At 39.5% G+C, this 23247-nt stretch overlaps 1 protein-coding gene across 1 annotated transcript; it reads right to left on the bottom strand.

Annotated features, from left to right (window-relative positions):
- Positions 1 to 12825: 12825 nt before the first annotated feature.
- Positions 12826 to 17238, bottom strand: sox9a (SRY-box transcription factor 9a). The gene is made up of 3 exons (XM_079846158.1): positions 16624 to 17238; positions 16262 to 16512; positions 12826 to 15246 (listed from the first exon to the last, which is right to left on the bottom strand). The coding sequence occupies exons 1-3, from the start codon at positions 17058 to 17060 to the stop codon at positions 14558 to 14560; spliced, it is 1377 nt and encodes a 458-aa protein (XP_079702284.1). The 5' UTR covers positions 17061 to 17238; the 3' UTR covers positions 12826 to 14557.
- Between the last annotated feature and the right edge of the window lie 6009 nt (positions 17239 to 23247).

Genomic DNA, 23247 nt, shown 5'->3' with positions numbered 1-23247 from the left:
TTTGGAGTGATAATGTGAATGCTTGGCTAAAGAGATGCGTCTTTAATCTAGTTTTAAACTGGGACAGCGAGTCTGAACCTCGAACAATATCAGGAAGACTATTCCAGAGTTTAGGAGCTAAATGTGAAAATGCCCTCCCTCCTTACGTGGACTTAGATATCCTACACTCTAAAAAAAAAAAAGGTTCTATATGGCACCAAAAATAGTTCTTGGCTCGTAATCATAGGGGAACCTTTTTTAGTGCTATATAGCACCATTTTTGGTGCTTCAGTGGTTCTTCAGCGGTTCTTCAGAGGTTCTTCACCGGTTCTTTGACTAAGGTGCTATATAGCACCTCTGAAGAACCGCTGAAGAACCACTGAAGCACCAAAATTGGTGCTATATAGCACTAAAAAAGGTTCCCCTATGATTACGAGCCTTTTTTTTTAGAGTGTAGGAATGACCAGAAGCCTCGAGTTTAGTGATCTTAAAGAGCGCGATGGATTGTAGGGTGATAGAAGATCCGTTAAATAAATCTTTCTGGTTCTTGAATATGATTGGCTGAGAGCCTTCCATGTGATTCTCCCCCAGTATCAGCACTAAAACGTTTCACCGTTTGTATCACTCCGCTTGAGGCGACTGTCATGGCGGTCGAGCAAATACACCATATTTTCTGTTGTTGTGTGTTCGAAATAGTTTTAAGAGTTGTTTAGGCAAGAATGTAGTTTTTAGACCTCAAATATGTAACTCATATATAAACATAGCACGTATTTTATGAATTTTTTTAGACGCTTTCTCAGATGTGAGCTCCAGGCCGTCAGCGGGTGTTCAGCGCTCATGTACCCACAGAGAACAGCTTCATCTCGGACAGGCCTTCAGGAATTTCCCTCAGGCTCTTACTACATTACGGCTACATTAATTATTTCTCATGTTTAACCACTACCTACATACGTAGGTAGTGGTTAAACATGAGAAATAATTAATTTGGGGTATATAAAAAAAAGGCAATTTTTGGATTATTAATCTATTACTTGTTCGAGAGCAAACCGATTTAGCTAAGTTTGGCATAGTTCCATAACGTTAACTGAAATCTGTAGGCTACTAAAGCTGCTTTTGCTTGTGTTTATTTCCTATTGTCCAAATGTTTTAGACTTTTACAATGGCTAATATTGTTTATTTAAATGTTATTAATGAATAAGTAATATTTAATATACACAACATGTCATATTTGGTATTGAGAAAGGGTCCGTTTGTGATTGTAATTTTAGTGAAAGTTACATTATTACACCATTAGATGGCAGGTCTTTATGAGTGAGTAGCAAAGACTTTTATATTTAAATGGAAAGAAACAAGGAAACCATTTTTACTTTGAACAACTCCTTAAGACGCAACTTACAAATGCAACTAGCGCTGTCATGGAAAAACCGCTGAAGAACCACCAAAGAACCGTTGAAGAACCGCTGAAGAACCGCTGAGTTTGAAGCCTTCCATCAACAATGGCGAACGTTGCGTTACTATTGATGCACATGGCTTTACGATCCTACATCGGCATCAAAACACAGCGAATCCAAGGCATTCGTGCAGCTCGCCGTGATTTGTATAGACGGAGATTATAATCGCGCAGCTATTAGCTCCATTAGCTGCTATTTCAAAAATGGCGGTCACAAGTTTGTGTTGGTCTTGTTGGTCACGGTAACCCCAGCCCCTGACGCAAGCGGTTCTTTCTTCTAGACCAGCAATGTTTTAGTGCTACTTAAAGGGTTAGTTCACCCAAAAATGAAAATTCTGTCATTAATTACTTACCCTCATGTCGTTCGACACCCGTCAGACCTCCGTTCATCTTCAGAACACAAATGAAGATATTTTAGTTGAAATCCGATGGCTCAGAAAGGCCTCCATTGGCTCAATGCACTTTACACTCTCAAGGTACTAAAGTCGTCGTTACAAAGTCCATATACAATAACTTTATAAAGCGACCAGAATAGTTTTTGTGCGCAAAATAAATTTCAAATTTCAAAACCGATTTCCGATTTCAAAACACGGCATCAGTGAGTCGATTCATGATCCGAACCGCTGAATCGACTCCCTGATTCATAACGCTTTGAAGCTTCATGATGGCGTGTTTTGAAATTGGTCATCACTATATAAGTCGTTATTTAGGGTTTTTTGCGCACAAAAACTATTCTCGTCGCTTCATAAAGTTATTGTAGAAGCACTGTAGTGAGATGGACTTTGTAACGACGTCTTTAGTGTCTTTTTAGGGTCTTGAGAGTGTAAAGTGCATTGAGCCAATGGAGGCCTTTCTGAGCCATCGGATTTACACTAAAATATCTTCATTTCTGTTCCGAAGATGAACGGAGGTCTGACGGGTGTCCAACGACATGAGGCTAAGTTATTAATGACAGAATTTTCATTTTTGGGTGAACTAACCCTTTAAGAACCACTTTTCCTGGTTCGGAGCTGGTGCTTTGGGTGTGGAAAAACAAAGAACCGATTTAAAACTAGGCTCTGGCTCCGAACCAGCACCAGCACTGCCTCGGTGGATGATTACAAGCTTTTAGTGCCATATAGCACCATTTTTTTTAGAGTGATATATTCAACTTCATATTAAAAAAAAACTGTGGGATAATATCCATTATTATAATATAGGTTAATATAATTTTGTTAATATATAGTATATGTAGCTTTACATGATTATAGTGTATGCATGCTGATAAAGTTGGATATATAATCTGACTTTTAATGGACGATAATAGCATTTTAGCAATAATACAAACAATCATGCATTCGAGATTTGCTATAGAGTCTACTCAAGTGTACTGTTGTGACTAATTAGACCAAGTATAACAATATAATAAATGATTATGAATCATTTCTCTGTGGAATGTGTGTGGTAATCTCCAGGCATGTGTATCAGATGGAAGCTTTGCTTCTGCCCCCAAAAGACCATAAAAACCCCACACTCGTCATGGTAAAAGCCCCTAGTCCAAACAACTTTCCTCCCATATTCAGTGTCCACACCTTTCCATGTCGCTTCGCTAGAGCCTGCTAAACCTCTCTCGCTCCTTTATCTCCCCGGACAGCTCAGGTCATCATCGCTACATTTAGACACGGCATATTTTCTCAAAGTGCAGACGTGCACTTTTCTATCCAAACTTCCAGCGAAGTCGCTGAACCCTGAACCTGAACCCAGACGCACAGATCAGTTGTTTGAAATCGGCCTCTCAATGTAAACTCCGTCCAGCCTCTGAATCGGGCTGGGTTACAGAGGAGGTGCGGACTGTGTGCTGTGTGTATTTACCCTGGTTAAAGATGTTATTTCTACCACATGAGCCGACGCTGGGAGAGCCTGCGTTTAAATGTAATCATACTTAGTGAACTGATCATAGGCGTTCTACCGTAACGGGATACGTGTGTGTAGCCGGGCAAAGATGCTCGGCGCTCTGGAGGAGTCGAAGGGGAAGATATGGTGGACGGCTGGGCTTTGTTTGTGTGGAGATATGAGATGCTGTCCGTGTCACATGTGCGATGTCTTCCTCCGCATATCATCTGCTCTGCTCGGACCGTGTGCTTTTTAACCAAGCCTCACAGCTGGGTTGCTCTTGAATCATTTGAGTTTGCATCTGTGCATGCGCTGGAAAAGCTGGCCGACATCGGGTGAAGCAACAGCACATGACATGGTTTTGCCTTCGACTATTTGGTTTCATTTTGAGATAACACACTTCATTCATTTGCATTATTCCTGTGGACAGCAGCAGTTAAATGCCAAATAGATAAAAAGAAGTGTCCTCTAACCTTGAAACCACTTCCTTTTCAGGATTCCTTTGCATAATGAGCCTTTGATAAGGTGCTTTGGGGAATGGGAGGGGAAGTGAACGCAGCACAACACCATTAAAAACACACGCTTTGCCACAGTTTAAAGGATTCTGTTCCAAATGTGCTGTTATGTTTCCATGGAACATAAACTGTTGTAGCGGTCAATCTCATTTGAATATGCACATTTGGCGTGTCACGATTGGTTACACGACACCGATGGCGTTCTTGCTAATGTGTGTTTAATGCCAGACCGGGTGATTCTCTTGACATAGGCCTATAACATCTACTCAAAACTAAAACCTAAAATAAATCAAACTGGGGGTTGTAATACATTTTTATTGTGCATTTCAGCGTTTGTCCTCGTGGAAAAGAGGTACAAGTTTTTAAAAAGAGCAAATAATGTACTTAAGTGCTAACTGAATGTTATGATTTCGGACACTTAAAGGGTTAGTTCACCCAAAGATAAAAATTCTGTCATTAATTACTTACTCTCATGTCGTTCGACACCCGTCAGACCTCCGTTCATCTTCGGAACAGAAATGAAGATATTTTAGTTGAAATCTGATGGCTCTGAAAGGCCTCCATTGACACAATGGCACGGTTCACTCACAAGACCCTTAAAAGGTACTAAAGACGTCGTTACAAAGTCCATCTCACTACAGTGGTTCTAAAATAACTTTATGAATCGCCGACAATAGTTTTTGTGCGCAAAAAAACCCTAAATAACTACTTATATAGTGATGACGATTTCAAAACACGGCCTCATGAAGCTTCGAAGCGTTATGAATCAGCGAGTCGATTCAGCAGTTTGAATCGCCAAATTTCAGCGGTTTGACACGCGATCCGAATCATGAATCGACTCACTGATTCATAACGCTTCGAAGCTTCATGAGGCCGTGTTTTGAAATCGTCATCACTATATAAGTAGTTATTTAGGGTTTTTTTGCGCACAAAAACTATTGTCGGCGATTCATAAAGTTATTTTAGAACCACTGTAGTGAGATGGACTTTGTAACGACGTCTTTAGTACCTTTTAAGGGTCTTGAGAGTGTAAAGTGCATTGTGTCAATGGAGGACTTTCAGAGCCATCAGATTTCAACTAAAATATTTTCATTTGTGTCTGAAGATGAACGGAGGTCTGACGGGTGTCCAACGACATGAGGGTAAGTAATTAATGACAGAATTTTCATTTTTGGGTGAACTAACCCTTTAATTGCATGCAATTTACAATTAAATGAAAATACTTTACATTAAATGCAGTTAGTTGAACTTAAGAGTGCTTATTGTAATTTCATAATTACTTGTATTATCATTGAAATATGATTAACGTGTATTGCTGAGTGTACTAGCAAGCATTTATGGTAAACTAAAATATACTTGAATGTCATTTTTATTGGAACTTGGATGTCATAAATTAAAATGTATTTGTAATCACTGGGTTGCAATTTATTACATGTACAGTATATTATGTTTAAATGTAATTTAACACACTACAGTTAAAATTATAATCTAGTACTGTACTTTACATGTGCTAGTAAAATTATTGCACTTCTTTAAAGAACTAAGAAACATTTAAAGGGGTTGTTGATTATGATTTGACTTTTTTAACTTTAGTGTGTGTGTAGTGACGCTGTTTGAGCATAAACAACATCTGCAAAGTTACGACGCTCAAAGTTCAAATCAAAAGGGACATATTTTCTTCTACAGAAATCACTTTTTAAGGACTACAACAAACGGTTGGTAGGGACTACAATGAGTTACATCACTAACCCTAACATTTGCATAACCCCGCCCCCGGGAACATGTGGAGAAGAGGAAGAGTCGCTCAAGCTGTCGTCCGTCTCTCACATTTATTGATACAGCTCGAACACAAATGCAGACGCATGTCATACAGCAAGACGACATCATCAGTTATAACCGTAATTACACTAAACTATCCCTGTTCTCTCTTCAGCAGCAGATATTATCTGGCTCATCTTACCCCACACCAGCGCTTTATAGATTATCATGACAGAATATGCTAATCAATGACTGAAGATGGTTAACTCATAAACTCATCCTCTATCCCTTCAGAATCGTCCTGTCTCGTTCTACATGTTGTCTCTTCTTCTGGAGTCTCTCCATCATTGTCCGACTCCGGTTTGATCATAAAAGGCTGACCAGTTTCTGACATTTTCAGTGTGTGTGTGTGTGCGTGAGGTAATCGGAGCTGCTAACACGAGCTCTTGAAGCTCCGCCCTCTTCCTGAAAGGGGGCGGGAGCAGCAGCTCATTTGCATTTAAAGGGACACACACAAAAATGGCCTCAAAAAGTGACAATTTTAACATGCTATAAAAATGATCTGTGGGGTATTTTGAGCTAAAACTTTACATACACACTCTGGGGACATCAGATAATTATTTTACATCTTGTAAAAAGGGACATTGTATAATGATTTAGCTACTTTAAAGTAAAACTTTTAATCTGCCGTCATTACAAAGGATTATTTTTTATAATTGTACTGAAGTGTGTTCAAAAACATAGTCATGAAAGTGTATTCTAAGTACACTTGAGTGGCTTTTGATCTTATTTCATTCTAATAACTGGTTAAAATAGCATATTTCTCTGGATTTAAACATTGTTGGAAAAATTTGGGGTTTGTAAGTACACTAGTCAACAACATATATAACATTGCTCTAGTGGTTTTGGGATATTGCAATCCCAAAATCGTGCATATTGTGCTTTTAATCCGTGACATTTCAAAGTGTGAATGCCATTAAAAGTAGTTCCAATAATAAAAAGGATGTGACCTCGTGCATCTATTCAACTCTGAGGTCCGAGGGAGTCCGGCCACACCAAACTGAACTGTGAACTTGCAACTTCCTGTGCTGTAGGCGTCTGTTGCTAGGAAGCAAGTGGCCCACTCTGTCAATTTCAGCTGGGGTGAAATGCGAGTGCTTTTCTTCACTTTTTTTTCTATGAGGTTTGGCTGGCCATCTTTTATTGATGTACAGTTTCCTTTGAGTCGCAATGAGACTTTCAGTGGGCCAGGACACTTTCAAAAGAGAGGAAATGGGGGTGTGTTCGGAGGTCAAACGGTCCCTTTTGTGGAGCTCCTGGGGGACAATGACAGCGGGGTGATGCTATGTGGAGGCGCAGGGGTGAGATCCTTCGGGTGTAGCAGGACTGCATGCTGCCCGAGCCGAGGTGGAAAAGTCCAGTTATACAGCGGAGACATGCGTTTGTAACCGAGCTTCGTACTGTATTCTGTTTAGCGCAGCATAAGCAAACAAGTTCGCCCCAGGGGCTGAAATTTGAATAGGCAAATTCTTGCTCCTGATGTTTTTAATGAGTTCAATGCAGATGCAACCGAGTAGACTGGCTTTTTATGGCAACGAAAAACGAGGCCACAAAATAATTACTTTCCTCGTCGATAGACTAGTTGCATGTTTACGGGAGAGCAGGGATGACTGTAATAAATTACTCATAACAGGGTTATTACTTTCCTCACAAAATGCATTTTAGTAATATTCCATCTACGTTAACATGAACTCACAATGAAAAAGTATTTATTAATATCAGCTCATCTTTAATTTCAGCATTTATGCATTATTAAAATCAAAAGTTGTGTGTTCATATTATTTAGGTGTCAATACAGTGCATTATACATTTAAGTACTGAGTAATAATAATTAACTACTTACTATAGAGTTAGGGTTAGGGTTAGTTACTTGTAATTATGCATAACTTACAGTTATTACTATGTAACATATGTAACAATGACACTTAAAAAGTGGGTTACACTTTAGTTTGTGTCATTGTTACAATGTAATTATACATTTTAGTACCGAGTAATGTTATTAACTACATGTACTTACTATAGAGTTAAGGTTAGGATTAATTACTTGTAATTATGTAATTTACAGTTATTACTATGTAACATATGTAACAATGACAGTTAAAAAGTGGGTTACACTTTAGTTTAATGTGTCATTGTTATAGTGTAATTATACATTTAAATACTGAGTAATATTAATTGACTACATGTACTTACTATAGGATTAGGGTTTGATTGAGAGTTAGCTGCATGTAATTATGCATAATTTACTGTTATTACTATGATAAGTGCATGTAACATATGTAACAAGGACACTGTAAAATGTCATAGCTACATTACTCAAAAAGTACTGAGTAATATTAATTACACATACTTACAATAGGGTTAGGATTGCGATGAGGGTTTGGTTTAGGGTTAATTGTAATGTAATTATGCATAATTTATAGTTATTACTATAATAATTACATGTAACGTGTGTAATAGAGCGTAAGATTTGCATCTATCGCGTCTATTTGGATGCTTGAACATTTTGAATCCACTCGCCGTCCACGGCGTATTGGATGCGCGTATAAATCAAACGTTTGAAGCTAAATAAACACGCGTTCGAGGCGAAATTCACTGAGGCTTTTCCACTTTTTCTGCAGATGTCCTCTGAATAAACACATTATCTTGTTAGCAATATATTAGCGGGAAAATAGTTGTAAAATAGCGGCAAGGCAGCTCGATAACATGACTCAAAAGTTAAACAGACGCCAAAGTTCCACAGTGAATTGAACGTGCGTATAAATCGAGCGTCTGAAGCGAAATAGACACACGTTTGAGGCAAAATTTGCTGAGGCTTTTCCACTTTTTTTGGCAGACATCCTCTGAATAAACACATCTTGTTAGCGCAAAGTATCTGTACACTCTAAAAAAATGGTGCTATATAGCACTAAAAGTGGTTCTTGGCTCGTAATCATAGGGGAACTACTTTTGGTGCTATATAGCACTAATCTTGATGCTTCAGTGGTTCTTCAGCGTTTTTTTGGGGATGACTGAGGTGCTATATAGCACCGCTACCATACAGAACATTTTAAGATATGGTGCTATATAGCACCAAAAGTGGTTCCTTATGATTACGAGCCAAGAACCACTTTTAGTGCCTTAAGGCACCATTTTTTTTTAGTGTATATCAGCAGGAAAATAGTTGTAAAATAGTGGCAAGGCAGCTTGCTAGCGGGTTAGCAGGGTCGATAACATGACTCAAAAGTGAAATTTGTATATACAACTTACCATGTTGCCCAATATCCTAACTGACACTCTTCCAAGATATGTCCTTTTTATTCCTGTCTCTGTAGAAATATGAACTAGGGTCATAAAGTTAAGTGTGACTGCTCACCGCCAATATCAGTCGTTCCTCCATGTTGAACAAATGACTCCGGGCAGGTCTGCCACCGTTTATCACGGGCAGGCTCCTGATTGGTTAACGCGGCGCAACAGCGCCAAAGTTCAGATTTTTCAACTCAGACGCGAATTTGCTTTAAACGGAATGTGCGAACTGGACACGCGATTGAGGCGAAATCGCGTCCATCGTACAACGCTAAACGCATCTATCGCGCCGTAGGACCTTCAGACACACGTCAAGCATTAGCAGCTCATCTTCTTCTTTGTCTACTTACTACTTCCTCGTCATATCAATGTTTGCTCGGCAAGACGGTTTTGTGCTTGAGCACAACCAAGTCGTGTTTTATTGTCACTTCAGCAGCTCCAGGCACGTGAACAAAAGCACTGATCTCATTGGTCGGACAGTTGTTAACGCGCCGCGTCAAAATAAAAAAACAAACCAGAGGTGTTTGTTAAAAAATGATGCTTTTATGCCTGGCGTTTTGCACGTCGGTGTGCACACACACATTGGCGCCCTTTGTTTCGTCGCGAGGCATTAAACGTCAGCGATAAACGCGTGCGAAAATTGTCCCGGTGTGAACAGGCCTTTACATTGACTTAACATGGAAATCACTCGCTCCAGACGCTCAATTCACGTTTTTGGTGTAAACGCAGCATAACAACTGCAAAATAAAGTGTTACCCAAAAAAGATTACAAGGCTAAATTGAACAATATATATTTGAAAATGCATTTTTGTAACAGTCTTCATTGTCACTAATTTAAATAAAAGTGTTACATTTCCCAAGATTATCACTTCTAACATTGAAGACTTTTGAGGAAAAGTCTCAAATCTTGAGGCTGAACATTTTCAGAATAAATTGACAAAAACCGTAAAGTGTTACAGTTCCCCTGAATCTACATTGTAATTAATTGTTGCTATTATAAATCAAACAAGCTTAAGTGAATTAAATCCTGTATTCTCTCCTCACATGTGATACTGCAGTCCACCTGCTTTGGTCATGTGTGCATGCGTTTATTTTTATGCTTTTTTTTTCCTGGTCGCTTTGTTAGAGTGAAGTGGGAAGTTGCCAGATTCCTCTTTTTCATCCTTATTTTGTGTTCTTATTTTGCATTTGAAAGGACCACCCATTGGGCTCGGAGGAGAGAGATTCCCTGCACGCCGTCTCTCTGGAATATTAATGGGCTTCTCCTGGGAAAACTGCCCACAGAATGGGCCACTCCAGCGCTGTCTCTGTTTCCGCTCAGCTGTCCTGAGGGTACGTGAGGGTGTGCGCTCCTTCGGTACAATCCGGTCTGGACAAACTTCAAGTGCGCCCCAAACTTGTGTTTGGATGTTTCATTAAGAACTCTTGAAGTGAAGTTTTTTCCAGAATGTCAGTAAAATATATTGCCGCTTTTATTGCTCAATAAAAAACTCAGGAGCGGCTACATTTATTACGTTAAATTCCTCAGCCTCAACTTTATTACCGTAATCAATAATAAGACATATTGATTGAAATGAGGGGGCCATTAGCACATTTAGGATAGGGGACCGGCCCGTTGGAGCATTGCGAGAGGTGACAATGATGGTTTTCATCAGCGGAGCTGTATAGTTCTTCCCCACCCGATGGCAGAATCCGCTGTTTTGGCGTTGTGAGAGTGACCATCCTAATGGCTTCTACAGATGCAGAGCTCGCTGAAGTCATAGCTCTTTCCCTTCAATCCCTTTCACATTCTTTATCTGTATTTGACTCTCTGTCACTTGCTTTCAGTCATTCCACCCTTTCCTCAGCCCCAGTCTGGGTCTCTGAGGTGAGCGTTGAGTTTTCTGCACATTCGTGTGAAGAATCCGGTCTATACCGGCATGCCAAGCTGTGGATAAAATATGATTTTTTTAATGGTAGGGAAAGGCTATTACAAATTGTGTTGGAATTACAAATGCACACAGACAACCATTCAAAAGTTCGGAGTATGAACATTTTTTTTCTTCTGCTTTTGCAAGAAGTCTCTTCTGCGCACCAAGGCTGCATTTATTTGTTATTTATAAATAAATGTTTTGTATTGCAATATACTTTTGAACTGTATTGATCAAAGCTGGATTTTCAGCATCATTACTCCAGTCTTCAGCGTCACATGATCCTTCACAAATCAATTTATGCTCAAGAAACATGTATGATTATTATCAGTGTTGAAAACAGTCGTACTGCTTCAGATTTTTGTGTTTTTTGTCATATATTTGAACATCATATATTTGAAAAGACCCATTTGTAACAATGTCTTTGTTGTAACTTAATTAGTTTAAATAAAAGTATAAAACATTTTCCAAACTTTTGAACAGTTATAGTTGGATAGATGGATGATTGATTGATTAATTGTTTGTTTGATTTATTGATTGATTGGATGGATGGATGGATGAAACGATAGATAGAACAATGGATGGATGAATCAATTAACAGGTAGATGGATGGATGGATGGATGAAACGATAGATAGAACAATGGATGGATGAATCAATTAACAGGTAGATGGATGGATGGATAGATGGACCGACGGTTGATCAATTGATTGATTGATTAATTGATTTATTGATTGATTGGATGGAACAATAGATAGAACAAAGGATGGATGGATCAAATGATAGATAGTTAGATGGATGGATGGATGGATGGACGGTCGGGTGATCGGTTGATTGATTTATTGATAGATTGGATGGAACAATAGATAGAACAATGGATGGATGGATCAAATGATAGATAGTTAGATGGATGGATGGATGGATGGATGGATGGATGGATGGAGGGATGGATGGATGGATGGATGGATGGATGGATGGATGGATGGATGGATGGATGGATGGACGGTCGGGTGATCGGTTGATTGATTTATTGATTGATTGGATGGAACAATAGATAGAACAATGGATGGATGGATCAAATGATAGATAGTTAGATGGATGGATGGATGGATGGAAAGATGGATGGATGAATGGATGGACGGACGGTCGGGTGATCGGTTGATTGATTTATTGATTGATTGGATGGAACAATAGATAGAACAATGGATGGATGGATCAAATGATAGATAGTTAGATGGATGGATGGATGGATGGATGGATGGATGGATGGATGGATGGACAGACGGTCGGGTGATCGGTTGACTGATTTATTGATTGATTGGATGGAACAATAGATAGAACAATGGATGGATGGATCAAATTATAGATAGTTAGATAGATGGATGGATGGATGGATGGATGGATAGATTTGAGCAGATAATTTAGCATTTTCGGCATATCTTGACAGAAATGTCTCATCTCATATCCTGGGCAAATGTTAGTTTTGTAGGCATAATTTCTGTGCGTATGGTGACATTAACACCTGCCCTGTTGAAACAGCTGCGACCGATGGCCTCCACTGACCGCTGTGAGTCTCTCCTTCACACACCAATCTGATACGTTTATTAATACTATCCCATATTTACAAAGGGATCTGGGCATGTATGCTACATAACGTTTATCATCGGTAAATGTGTGTGAAACATCGATTCTCGATGATGTTTAAAACCAGCAGATGTTTGTTGTTTCTGCTCTTGTGTTTATGAACTGGTACAGATGACTCCATCACCAAAGAGTGATGGAGATGACAATAAATCAGCAGAACATGATGTCTTTGGCATGACGGACTTTGCCGACCGTTTCGAGGAGCAAACATCAGGAAGCACACAGGAAAACGACACGCTGTGCTGAGTGTCCAGCCCTCCCGCTGCTTCATCTGCGCTTACGCAACACACACACACACACACACACGCTAGGGCACAAGAAACAGTCGTATAGGTGTCTGTTTTATTCTCACTTTTATTGCAAATATAATACAAAAGATGAGCTTCTCCAAAGGCAGTAAAATGTTAAACTTTTTAAAGACAAAAACAACTTGTTCAGTCTCGTGTAGAAAAGATCTCAACATCCGATCGCTGAGCAAAAGCACAAACGTGGAAAAGGGGAAAAACCTAGAAGCCAACTAACGGTAAAAACACTACTCTTCCAGTTTAATCAGCCTTGTTTTAGAAACCGCAACAGTATTTTGTGCTTTACACGACTGGTTAGAAATAAGGACAAATAAACATTTAAAATAGAAAAATCTACATACGATAAATAAACATGAGGAATACAGAATTAAGTACCAGCCCTCTGTCTAAATGGCCCGTTGGATTATATGTTCAGAGGCGCGCGAAAATAACAATTGGTTTTTTTGTATAAAGTATTAAAGAATAAAATGCAAATAATTTCTTTGAAATAAAATTAATACTAATAAATAAATTAAAGGGGTTAAGATGGGGGGCTGTAATATGACACGGGCAGCTAATGACAAGCAGGGGTCAAAGGGCACTTCCTGGAGCTGCGACACATGCTGTTAGACGCTCGGGAAATTCTCAGCTGCCGCTGCCACGTAGATATATTCCCGCTAATTCCCTTCCAGCGTTTGACAGGCACTGATGTGGGGGGATAAAGACGTGAGCCGGCAACACCTTTAAAAAAACGGCATAAATAAAGGGGTACGAACGCAAACTATGAAATATAAAATGCACCGCACGAGGACAATAAAGGGTGTTATTAGTGGGCAGAAGAGGAAAAAAGAAAAACAAAGCCAAGAGTGGTTTAGTAAAAATAGACTTTTCTACAAGAAACACAAAAGGCCGGAAATACATGTTAAGAAAACATACACAGTACATATTAAAGTATCAATAATCAATAAGTCCTCACAGAGGAATCATTTCTCGAAAATGTTTCTCTTCTTGCAATCAAGGCTAAAAATATATATATATTCTAATCACAATTTCAGGCGATTAAAAAGGCACGTTGGGAGCCGTTTTTTTTTTTTTTCTCTCAAAGTCCAGCTTTCTTTCCTACATCGTCGTGTGTGTGTGGGCATGTTTTTGTGAAATATCAGGACAAATGTGTATAATGACACGGGTATTACAAAAAGAGGGTGAAATATGAGGACGTTCCCCATGTCCTCACTTTTCAAAATGCTTATAAATCATACAGGATGAGGTTTTTTTCACAGAAAGTGAACTGTGCAGTTTCCTGTGATGGGGAGGTTTAGGGGCAGGGGCAGTGTGTGTGTGTGTGTGTGTGTGTGGGTGTGTGTATGTGTGTGTGTGTGTGTGTGTGTGTGTGTGTGTGTGTGTGTGTGATGGGTTGGTTTAGGGGTAGGGGCAGTGTGTGTGTGTGATGGGTAGGTTTAGGGGTAGGGGCAGTGTGTGTGTGTGTGTGTGTGTGTGTGTGTGATGGGTAGGGGCAGTGTGTGTGTGTGTGTGATGGTTAGGTTTAGGGGCAGTGTGTGTGTGTGTGTGTGTGTGTGTGTGTGATGGGTTGGTTTAGGGGTGGGGCAGTGTGTGTGTGTGTGTGTGTGTGTGTGATGGGTAGGGGCAGTGTAGGGGGATAGAAAATACGGTTTGTACGGTATAAAAACCATTACGCCTATGGAATGTCCCCACATTTCACAAAAACCCCCGTGTGTGTGTGTGTGTGTGTGGGTGGGTGAATTCAAGTGTGTGTTTAAAGAGAGTGGAATGACGCGTGTCCTCAGGGTCTTGACAGCTGTGTGTAGACGGGCTGCTGGTCCCAGTGCTGAGGAGGACTGTGGTTGGACTGAGGGATGGAAGGAACCCCTGTAGAGTCAGCGATGGGCGTGTACATGGGCCTCTGGCTGGAGCTCATGTAGCTGAAGGTGGAGTACAAGCCGGAGCTCTGGCCGCCGGCGTGGCTGTAATAGGAGTTGGCGCCGCCCTGGTGGTCGGAGTAGTCGTACTGCGCCCGGGTGATGGACGGGAACGAAGTGCTGTAGTGCTGCAGGTGCTGGACGTTGAACGACCCGTAGCTGACGTGCTGCGGCGAGCCCTGCTGCTCGTTGTAGTGGCTGGGGCTGAGCTGCTCGGTCTTGATGTGCGTGGTTCTCGGCTGCTCCTGTTCTCCGGCCGTGCCAAGCGGGGTCAGCTGGCCGCTCTGAGGGCTCCCGTTCTTCCCCATCCAGGCCCCGTAGCCGGCGGCGTAGGCGTGGCCATTGGGCGGCAAGTACTGGTCAAACTCATTGACGTCGAACGTCTCGATGACGTCGCTGCTGAGCTCGCCGATGTCCACGTCGCGGAAGTCGATGTTTAGCGGACGTCCCGTGCTTTCCTGGAGCGGACGGGCCTCCCGCTTCAGATCCGCTTTGCCTGGCTGCGCGTCAGTTTTCGGGGTGGTGGGAGGAGTGGGCGGCCCTTGGGACTGGCCTGTTTGGAAACAGAGGAGGAGGGGAGAAAGAGTTAAGCACTGCATGGATGACCAGCGCTGGATTACTTACTCGACGCATGCAAAAGTTTGCGCTACCGATATGCACCCTTTTCACTGACAGCTTTTGTACCTTTTTTTCTGAGAGCGTGTAGTTTGTTCCACATAATCAAACTACACTCTAAAAAGTGCTGGGTTAAAAACAACCCAAGTTGGGTTGAAAATGGACAAACCCAGCAATTGGGTTGTTTAAACCCAGTGAATGGGTTGTTTTAACCAAGCGGTTGGGTTAAATGTTTGCTTAAAACAACCCAATTGCTGGGTTAAAACAACCCAATTGCTGGGTTTGTCCATTTTCAACCCAACTTGGGTTGTTTTTCACTCAGCATTTTTTAGAGTGTACTTTTGGACAGGGTAATCTCGTAGCATATTGCTATTAAAATACAAGCAGGATGATAACTATTTTGGGAATACAAAAGGGTGTGAATTTGAAATACAAAAGCCTCCAGAAGGCGTAATAATACTTTAGGGAGACATCCCACATGAAAAAATACTATAGTATATTCTAGTAAAATTACTCTAATAAATACTATAGTGTTTTTTAACCATACCACAGTACGATAAATAAACAAAGTGTAGTAAATACTATAATATACTACAATTTACTGTAGTATCTTTACTATAGTATGGTTCAAAAACACTATAGTATTTACTAGAGTAATTTTACTGTACACTCTAAAAATAATGCTGGGTTAAAAATTACCCAAGTTGGGTTGAAAATGGACTAACCCAGCAATTGGGTTGTTTTAAGCAAACATTTAACCCAACCACTGGGTTAAAACAACCCAATTGCTGGGTTTGTCCATTTTCAACCCAACTTGCGATGTTTTTAACCCAGCATTTTTTTGAGTGCAATTTTACTATAATATACTATAGTATTTTTTCTTGTGGGATTCTGTGAATAATATGTAATCAATAAAAAGTAACTGTAGTCTGTTCCATGATTCGGTAACTCACCTGAGTGCTCGCTGGGCGAGTGCACTTCTCCCATGCTGGAGGCGGGCGAGTCGGCTTGCTGGAGCGCTTTGAAGATCGCGTTCGGCGAGATGTGCGTCTGCTCGCTCCCGTCCTCCGACTCGCCCTGCCCGTTCTTCACCGACTTCCTCCGCCGAGGCTGATACTTGTAGTCGGGGTGATCCTTCTTGTGCTGAACCCTGAGGCGCTCAGCCTCCTCCACGAAGGGACGCTTCTCGCCCTCGTTCAGCAATCTGAACCCAGAGCAGAACAATGAACATTCCCACATCTCCACACAGATACACATGCAACTACTTATGCCCAATGCATTCATGCTTTTAACTTTGTTTAACGAGTTGATTTACCTCCAAAGTTTGCCCAGAGTTTTGCTGAGCTCGGCGTTGTGGAGGTGCGGGTACTGATCCGCGAGCTTCCTGCGCGCCGCCTGCGCCCACACCATGAACGCGTTCATCGGTCTCTTCACGTGCGGCTTGTTTTTGCTCGAGCCGTTCACTCGGACGGGCATGGGCACGAGCGTCCAGTCGTAGCCCTTCAGCACCTGAGACACCGCCTCTCGGATGCACACCGGGAACTTGTCGTCTTCGTCCTTCTTGAAGTCGCCGAGCGTCCCGTCCGGAGCCATGAGGCTGTTCTCGGCGGGGCGGGTGTTCTCCGTGTCGGAGCCCGAGGCGGACGGGCACGGGGAGCCCGCGGAGTCCTCGGACATGCTCGGACTGGGGGCATCAGACAGACACTTCTCTTGCTCGTCTGTCATTTTCAGGTAGGGGTCTAGTAGATTCATGCGAAGACTGTAGGTGGACGATCTCAGAGAATTCGGAGGCGAAACAAAAATACTTTCCAACTTTGAATCCCTGCAAATCCAACGCGCGCTCGCTCGCTCTCGGATGGCAAGCACTGGAGTGTTTCTGCTGGTGTCTGCAAAAGCAAAGCGCTCTCCCTGTGCGCTCCCGTGTAGTATTTCCAAGAGAGGGACGAACTTTGGTTTGTCAGCTGAGCGCGCACGGGCTTTTAAACAGCACGCGCAGTGACGAAAAGGAAAACGATGCCTCCTCTTGCCCACCCCTCTCTCGCTCTCGATAATTATCGCTCACAATTTAGCATTTGCATTGGAGAAATCTGCTTTAAGTTGGTTCGTTTCAAAAAAGTTTCGCGTGGTATGATATGATTGCGCAGCATGAAACTTTTGATTCATCAAAGTGCATGAACCACCAAAAATTGCAAACAATCACACGAGCTTAATATTCAATCCAAACGCGTTTAATGCGTTTATTTAGTGACTGGTTTAGGAAAGCTTGGCTCAAGAAAGTGTGTTACTCAGTCAGTGACTCAGCAAAGTTAAAGCTTTCCACGCGCACCGATTCCGCCTTTTCGACAGCTTTAGAGAAGTTGCAAATATTGTTGTATGAATTCATCAAGTCATGCAGTCCAGAGATGGATGGTGTCGGTAGTGATTCTCTGAAACTGACCGACAGGGGGAGACAGAGTTCTGTGCTCAGTTCGCTTCAGTCCATTAGTCCACTTCAGACTTTCTGTGTGTAATAATTTTAACTGGCTATGAATTATTGATTAAAAACAGATAATGCCTCTGTACTGTCACACAGCATATATATATATATATATATATATATATATATATATATATATATATATATATATATATATATATATATATATATATATATATATATATATATATATATATATATATATATATATATATATATAGTGGCTTTGTCATGCATTTTGTATTTGTACTTGTCCAATTTGTATTTATTATTTTAATTTTGGTTACAATTTACAATCAGGTTGTATTAGTTAACATTAGTTAATGCATTAGTTAATAACTAACCATGAACAACATCAGCATTAGTTCATCTTTGTTAACGTTAGTTCTTAAAAATCCAGCTGTTCATGGTTTGTTCATGTTAGTTCACAGTGCATTAACTAATATTTACTAGATTTTAATAATGCATTAGTAAAGGTTGAAATTAACAAAGATAAATGCATGCTTTATAAGTGCAGTTCATTATCAGTTCATGTTAGCTAATGAACCTTATTGTAAAGTGTGACCCTTTATTTTAAGTTCCCCATGTAGACTGAGAAATATTAAGTAACCGCATTAGGATTAGTTGCATGTAGTTGTGCATGATTTATAGATATTACTACACTCTAAAAAATGCTGAGTTAAAAATAACCCAAGTTGGGTTGAAAATGGACTAACCCAGCGATTGGGTTGTTTTAAGCAAACATTTAACCCAACTCCTGGGTTAAAACAACCCAAATGCTGGGTTAACTTGGGTTATTTTTAACCCAGCTTTAGAGTGTAACTACATGCAACATGTAATAAGGACACATAACACTTTATTTTACATTTTACATTGACTACATTTTTTATCACACTTTTTAAAAGTGCACTATGTAATATCCAAGTTTTTTTTTAAATCATTATGTTTTAATAATCTGTTTAAAGAAGTACAGTCATATTGATATGTCAAACATACTAAAGCACATGTAAAGATTATAATTTTAACTTTGTGTTATTTAATATTACATTTAGAGCTAATGTACACTTTATTTTACACTGTCCCTGTTACACATTTTACATTTGTTACAAATAGTAATAACAGTAAATTATGCATAATTACATGCAAATAACTCTCAACCTAACCCAATGGTAAGTACATGTACTTCATTAATATTACCAAGTACTTAAATATATAATTACAGTGTAACAACACCGTAAAATAACCAAATAAAGTGTTATCTTTTTTTTTTTAAAGAACAACAATTCAAACTTCTATAATAATGTCCTCACATAATATTATGTTCTCTATTACTATCAAGTACATTATGATATTGCAAACTAAATTGTGTTTTATGTATATTATGCATGGATTTATTGTGATTATCAAATTGACTTTAGAACCAGCCCATCCTCTTTTCATCATAAAACTCTGAATAAATATAGATATTCATGAAACACATGTTAACAAATGAAGCAAAGCACTTTTTAAAGTGCTGTTTTGTTCTTTTCTTACATAAATCATTTATACACATGAAGACTTCAGATGCAAAAGCCTCTAATTATTTAAAATAAGCATTTTATGTGTAGGTTTCTAAGTAGCGGTACTTCTGAATGGGCTGAGGCTGGGTTTGAAGTGAAAGTATTTTATGAACGTATACTATATGCGGAGAGTATCGTTATCTTATTTTTGACCAAAGTGGCTTTTAGAGGCTTTTGCATCTGAACTCTTCATATATTTCACCCTGGAAACTCATTTCTAATTGGTTAAAACGCATGCATTTACTCTCCCAATGGTTGAAAGAAGTTCAGCATCATTTTGTGTGCACACTTTAGGTTTTAAAAGCAAACGAGTGTGTTGCAGCATGCGTGAAGATGTGTCGTTCTCTGGACGTTGTAAAGCTGTTTGCGTGCGTTATGTCAAGCTCTCGCGATGCACAACCGGTCGGTAATCCGATCCGCCCCGCGGTTTAATTAAGGCTGAGAGTGAACTGTGAGCGTTTTGATTCCTCCTCGCTCCGACACACAGCGTTTATTTTCACTGGACGTGTTTATTTAAATGATTCACTTCAAGCATAAACATAACAGAACTCTCAGGACCTTCGTCAATAGCACGTCCCCTCTTCTGTTAACAGCACGTTGCTAATAGGAAGGAGAGGCTCGGTTTATTTATTGTAATGCGGACGTAAGCCAATGCAGGAGTGAATGACAGCTTTTCGACTTTGCATACTCTTATCAACCGATCTTTTAACAAGTGCTTGTGAGCTCGAATCGCATTAAACTCCTGTTAGCTGCCGCCGATAATCTTACCTCTGATGCGGCCAATTTGATAAGTGCTACCACATTCGCACAATAACCGCTCCTTTAAAAGTTTCACTAACCACTGTTCGAGTAATAAAATCTTATAGGAGTGCAACTTGCATTGTGATGAACTTATACCACCTGTTAAGCAGAACTCAGTCAAATGAGACCGTGATTTCACATGAGATACACCAACACCACATCCTGTCAAAAACTCCAATGTTTCAGCAACAGATGGCAAAAGCTGCGTGTTTGCCCCTATATGTTAATTCGATCTTGCCGCATTTTACATTAAAATGTTGCCTCTGTTACATTAAAGCAAAGACCATGAACAGGGCACGTCCTACAAAAGGCCTTGGGAAACTTCTCATCTTTGCTTAGAGTGATGGTGTGAAGATTTTGTGCAAACATTGGAGGTAAACTGGCAAATCATGTTTGCCATTTCTCGCTCTCTGAGGCGTTTGAGGAGCATCTCGTCCTCTCCGTGCTATTCAGAAGGTTTGTTTTTGGCACTAATTGTACCACGGCTCATTAGACTTTAAGAACAAACTGGCTTATGCTGTAAAGTCATGCACTAGTTTGGTAAACGTGACTTTATCTGGTATTGAAGAATGTTGGAGACCTTCCTGTCGCTGCCATCTTGACCTGTGATAGACTAACTGCAAACTCTGTCAAACATAGTAAAACCATAGTAAAAAAAAAAATCACATTTTGTGTTGCATGGAAGAAGTAAAGACATATGAGTTTGGATCTGCGTTTTGAATCCATTTTTGTGTGGGGACTCATAAAGGTCCACCCGTAAACTAACCACCACTTGGGTGTAAGCAAAAGTGTATATTTGTGGCCAACAATGCATTGTATGGGTCAAATTTATCACATTTTCTTTTATGCCGAAAATCATTGGGATTTACTACCGTATAAAAATGTATTATTAGTAGTAATATGCATGCTAAGGACTTCATTTGGACAACTTTAAAGGAGATTTTCTCAATATTTAGATTTTTTGCACCCTCAGATTTTCAAGTTGTATCTCGGCCAAATATTGTTCTATCCTAACAAACCATTCATCAATGGAAAGCGCATTAATTATCCGAAAAATTGACCCTATGACTGGTTTCGTGGTCCAGGGTCACATTTACGAATTCATATGAATTGGCTAACAATTTGCCAAAACATAAATAGTTATGAATTGCCATGAGATTGTGTTGGAGGAATATACCAAAATGTCAAGCTTTAAACTTGGAAGAAGAGCCATCTTGACCCGCACAGCAATAGACAAACGGAAAACTCTGTCAAACACAGTAAAACCATAGTAAAAAAAAAAAAATTCACATTTTATGTTGCATGGAAGAAATAAAGACATATGAGTTTGGATCTGCATTTTGAATCCATTTTTGTGTTTAGTCTTCCTCAAATTCTCTAACATCACACAAAATGTATGATTTTTAGCAAAAGGGATTCATAAAGGTCCACCCGTAAACTAACCGCCACTTGGGCGTAAGCAAAAGTGTATATTTGTGGCCAACAATGCATTGTATGGGTCAAATTTATCACATTTTCTTTTATGCCAAAAATCATTGGGATATTAAGTAAAGATCATGTTCCATGAAGATATTTTCTACATTTCCTACCGTAAATATATTAAAAATGTATTATTAGTGGTAATATGCATGGCTAAGGACTTCATTTGGACAACTTTAAAGGAGATTTTCTCAATATTTAGATTTTTTGTACCCTCAGATTCCAGATTTTCAAATAGTTGCATCTCAGCCAAATATTGTTCTATCCTAACAAACATTCATCAATGGAAAGCACATTTATTATCAGAAAAATTTACCCTATGACTGGTTTCGTGGTCCAGGGTCTCATATACGAATTCATATGAATTGGCTACCAATTTGCCAAAACATAAATAGTTATGAATTGCCATGAGATTGGAAGAAAATACTAAAATGTCAAGCTTTAAACTTGGAAGAAGAGCCGTTTGGAGCAGTTTAATAAGTTTTGTCATTTTGTAGCTTGACTGTCCTAGTCCTCAGTCGCATGCGTTATGTAGAAAAGAACAGCCAGAATGTTCTTAAAAAGATTTCTTGGCGAGTGAACGCAAAAGCATTGCCAAATAATTTTTTCTTCCATCTCATATTTTTCTTCAGCTTCACCACGTCCCTGTAGAGGCTCCGTACATCGTCATTATTGACAGAAATACAATAGTAATTGTGAGATATAAAGTCTCGTTGTGAGATACAAATTCACATTACGCAATACAAAATCTCAGCTTCAAATAATAGCCACAATTGTGAGATATAAAGTAGTCACATTGCAAGAAATAGCTTTAATTGTGAGTTATAAATTGACTATGTGAGATATAAATTCACATTTTATGATATGAAATAGCAATTGTAAGAAATAGTCGTAATTGTGAAATATCAAGCCGCACTGGGGTATATACATTTGGAGAAATAGACATAATAGAAATAAAAGTATTCTGAGATATAATTTCTGATTGCATGACATATTTGCAATTAAAAAAACAAAAACAAAGTCACAATTGTGAGATATACAGTAAAGTCACATGGCAAGCAATAGTTGTAATTGTGAAACATAAAGTCACATTGTGAGATATAAATTCACATTACACAATATAAAACTGCAATTAGAAATAGTCACAATTGTGAAACATTCATAATGCGAGAAATAGAAAAAATCTATCTATCTATCTATCTATCTATCTATCTATCTATCTATCTATCTATCTATCTATCTATCTATCTATCTATCTATCTATCTATCTATCTATCTATCTATCTATCTATCTATCTATCTATCTATCTATCTATCTATCTATCTATCTATCTATCTATCTATCTATCTATCTATCTATCTATCTATCTATCTATCTATCTATCTCTGTCTGTCTGTCTGTCTGTCTGTCTGTCTGTCTATCTCTGTCTGTCTGTCTGTCTGTCTGTCTGTCTGTCTGTCTGTCTGTCTGTCTGTCTGTCTCTATCTATCTATCTATCTATCTATCTATCTATCTATCTATCTATCTATCTATCTATCTATCTATCTATCTATCTATCTATCTATCTATCTATCTATCTATCTATCTATCTATCTATCTATCTATCTATCTATCTATCTATCT

The sequence above is a fragment of the Gobio gobio genome, assembly GCF_949357685.1.
Source record: "Gobio gobio genome assembly, chromosome: 20".
Classification (NCBI taxonomy): Eukaryota; Metazoa; Chordata; class Actinopteri; order Cypriniformes; family Gobionidae; genus Gobio; species Gobio gobio.
This window is presented reverse-complemented; position numbering and strand designations above follow the sequence as displayed.

Bases quoted from the DNA above. Each gene is read 5' to 3' on its own strand.
- sox9a (XM_079846158.1), bottom strand. From the start codon at position 17,060: ATGAATCTACTAGACCCCTACCTGAAAATGACAGACGAGCAAGAGAAG. The intron at 16,513-16,623 runs GTAAATCAACTC...CTCTGGGTTCAG, and splicing joins ACTCTGGGCAAACTTTGGAG to ATTGCTGAACGAGGGCGAGA. The intron at 15,247-16,261 runs GTGAGTTACCGA...GTTTCCAAACAG, and splicing joins CTCGCCCAGCGAGCACTCAG to GCCAGTCCCAAGGGCCGCCC.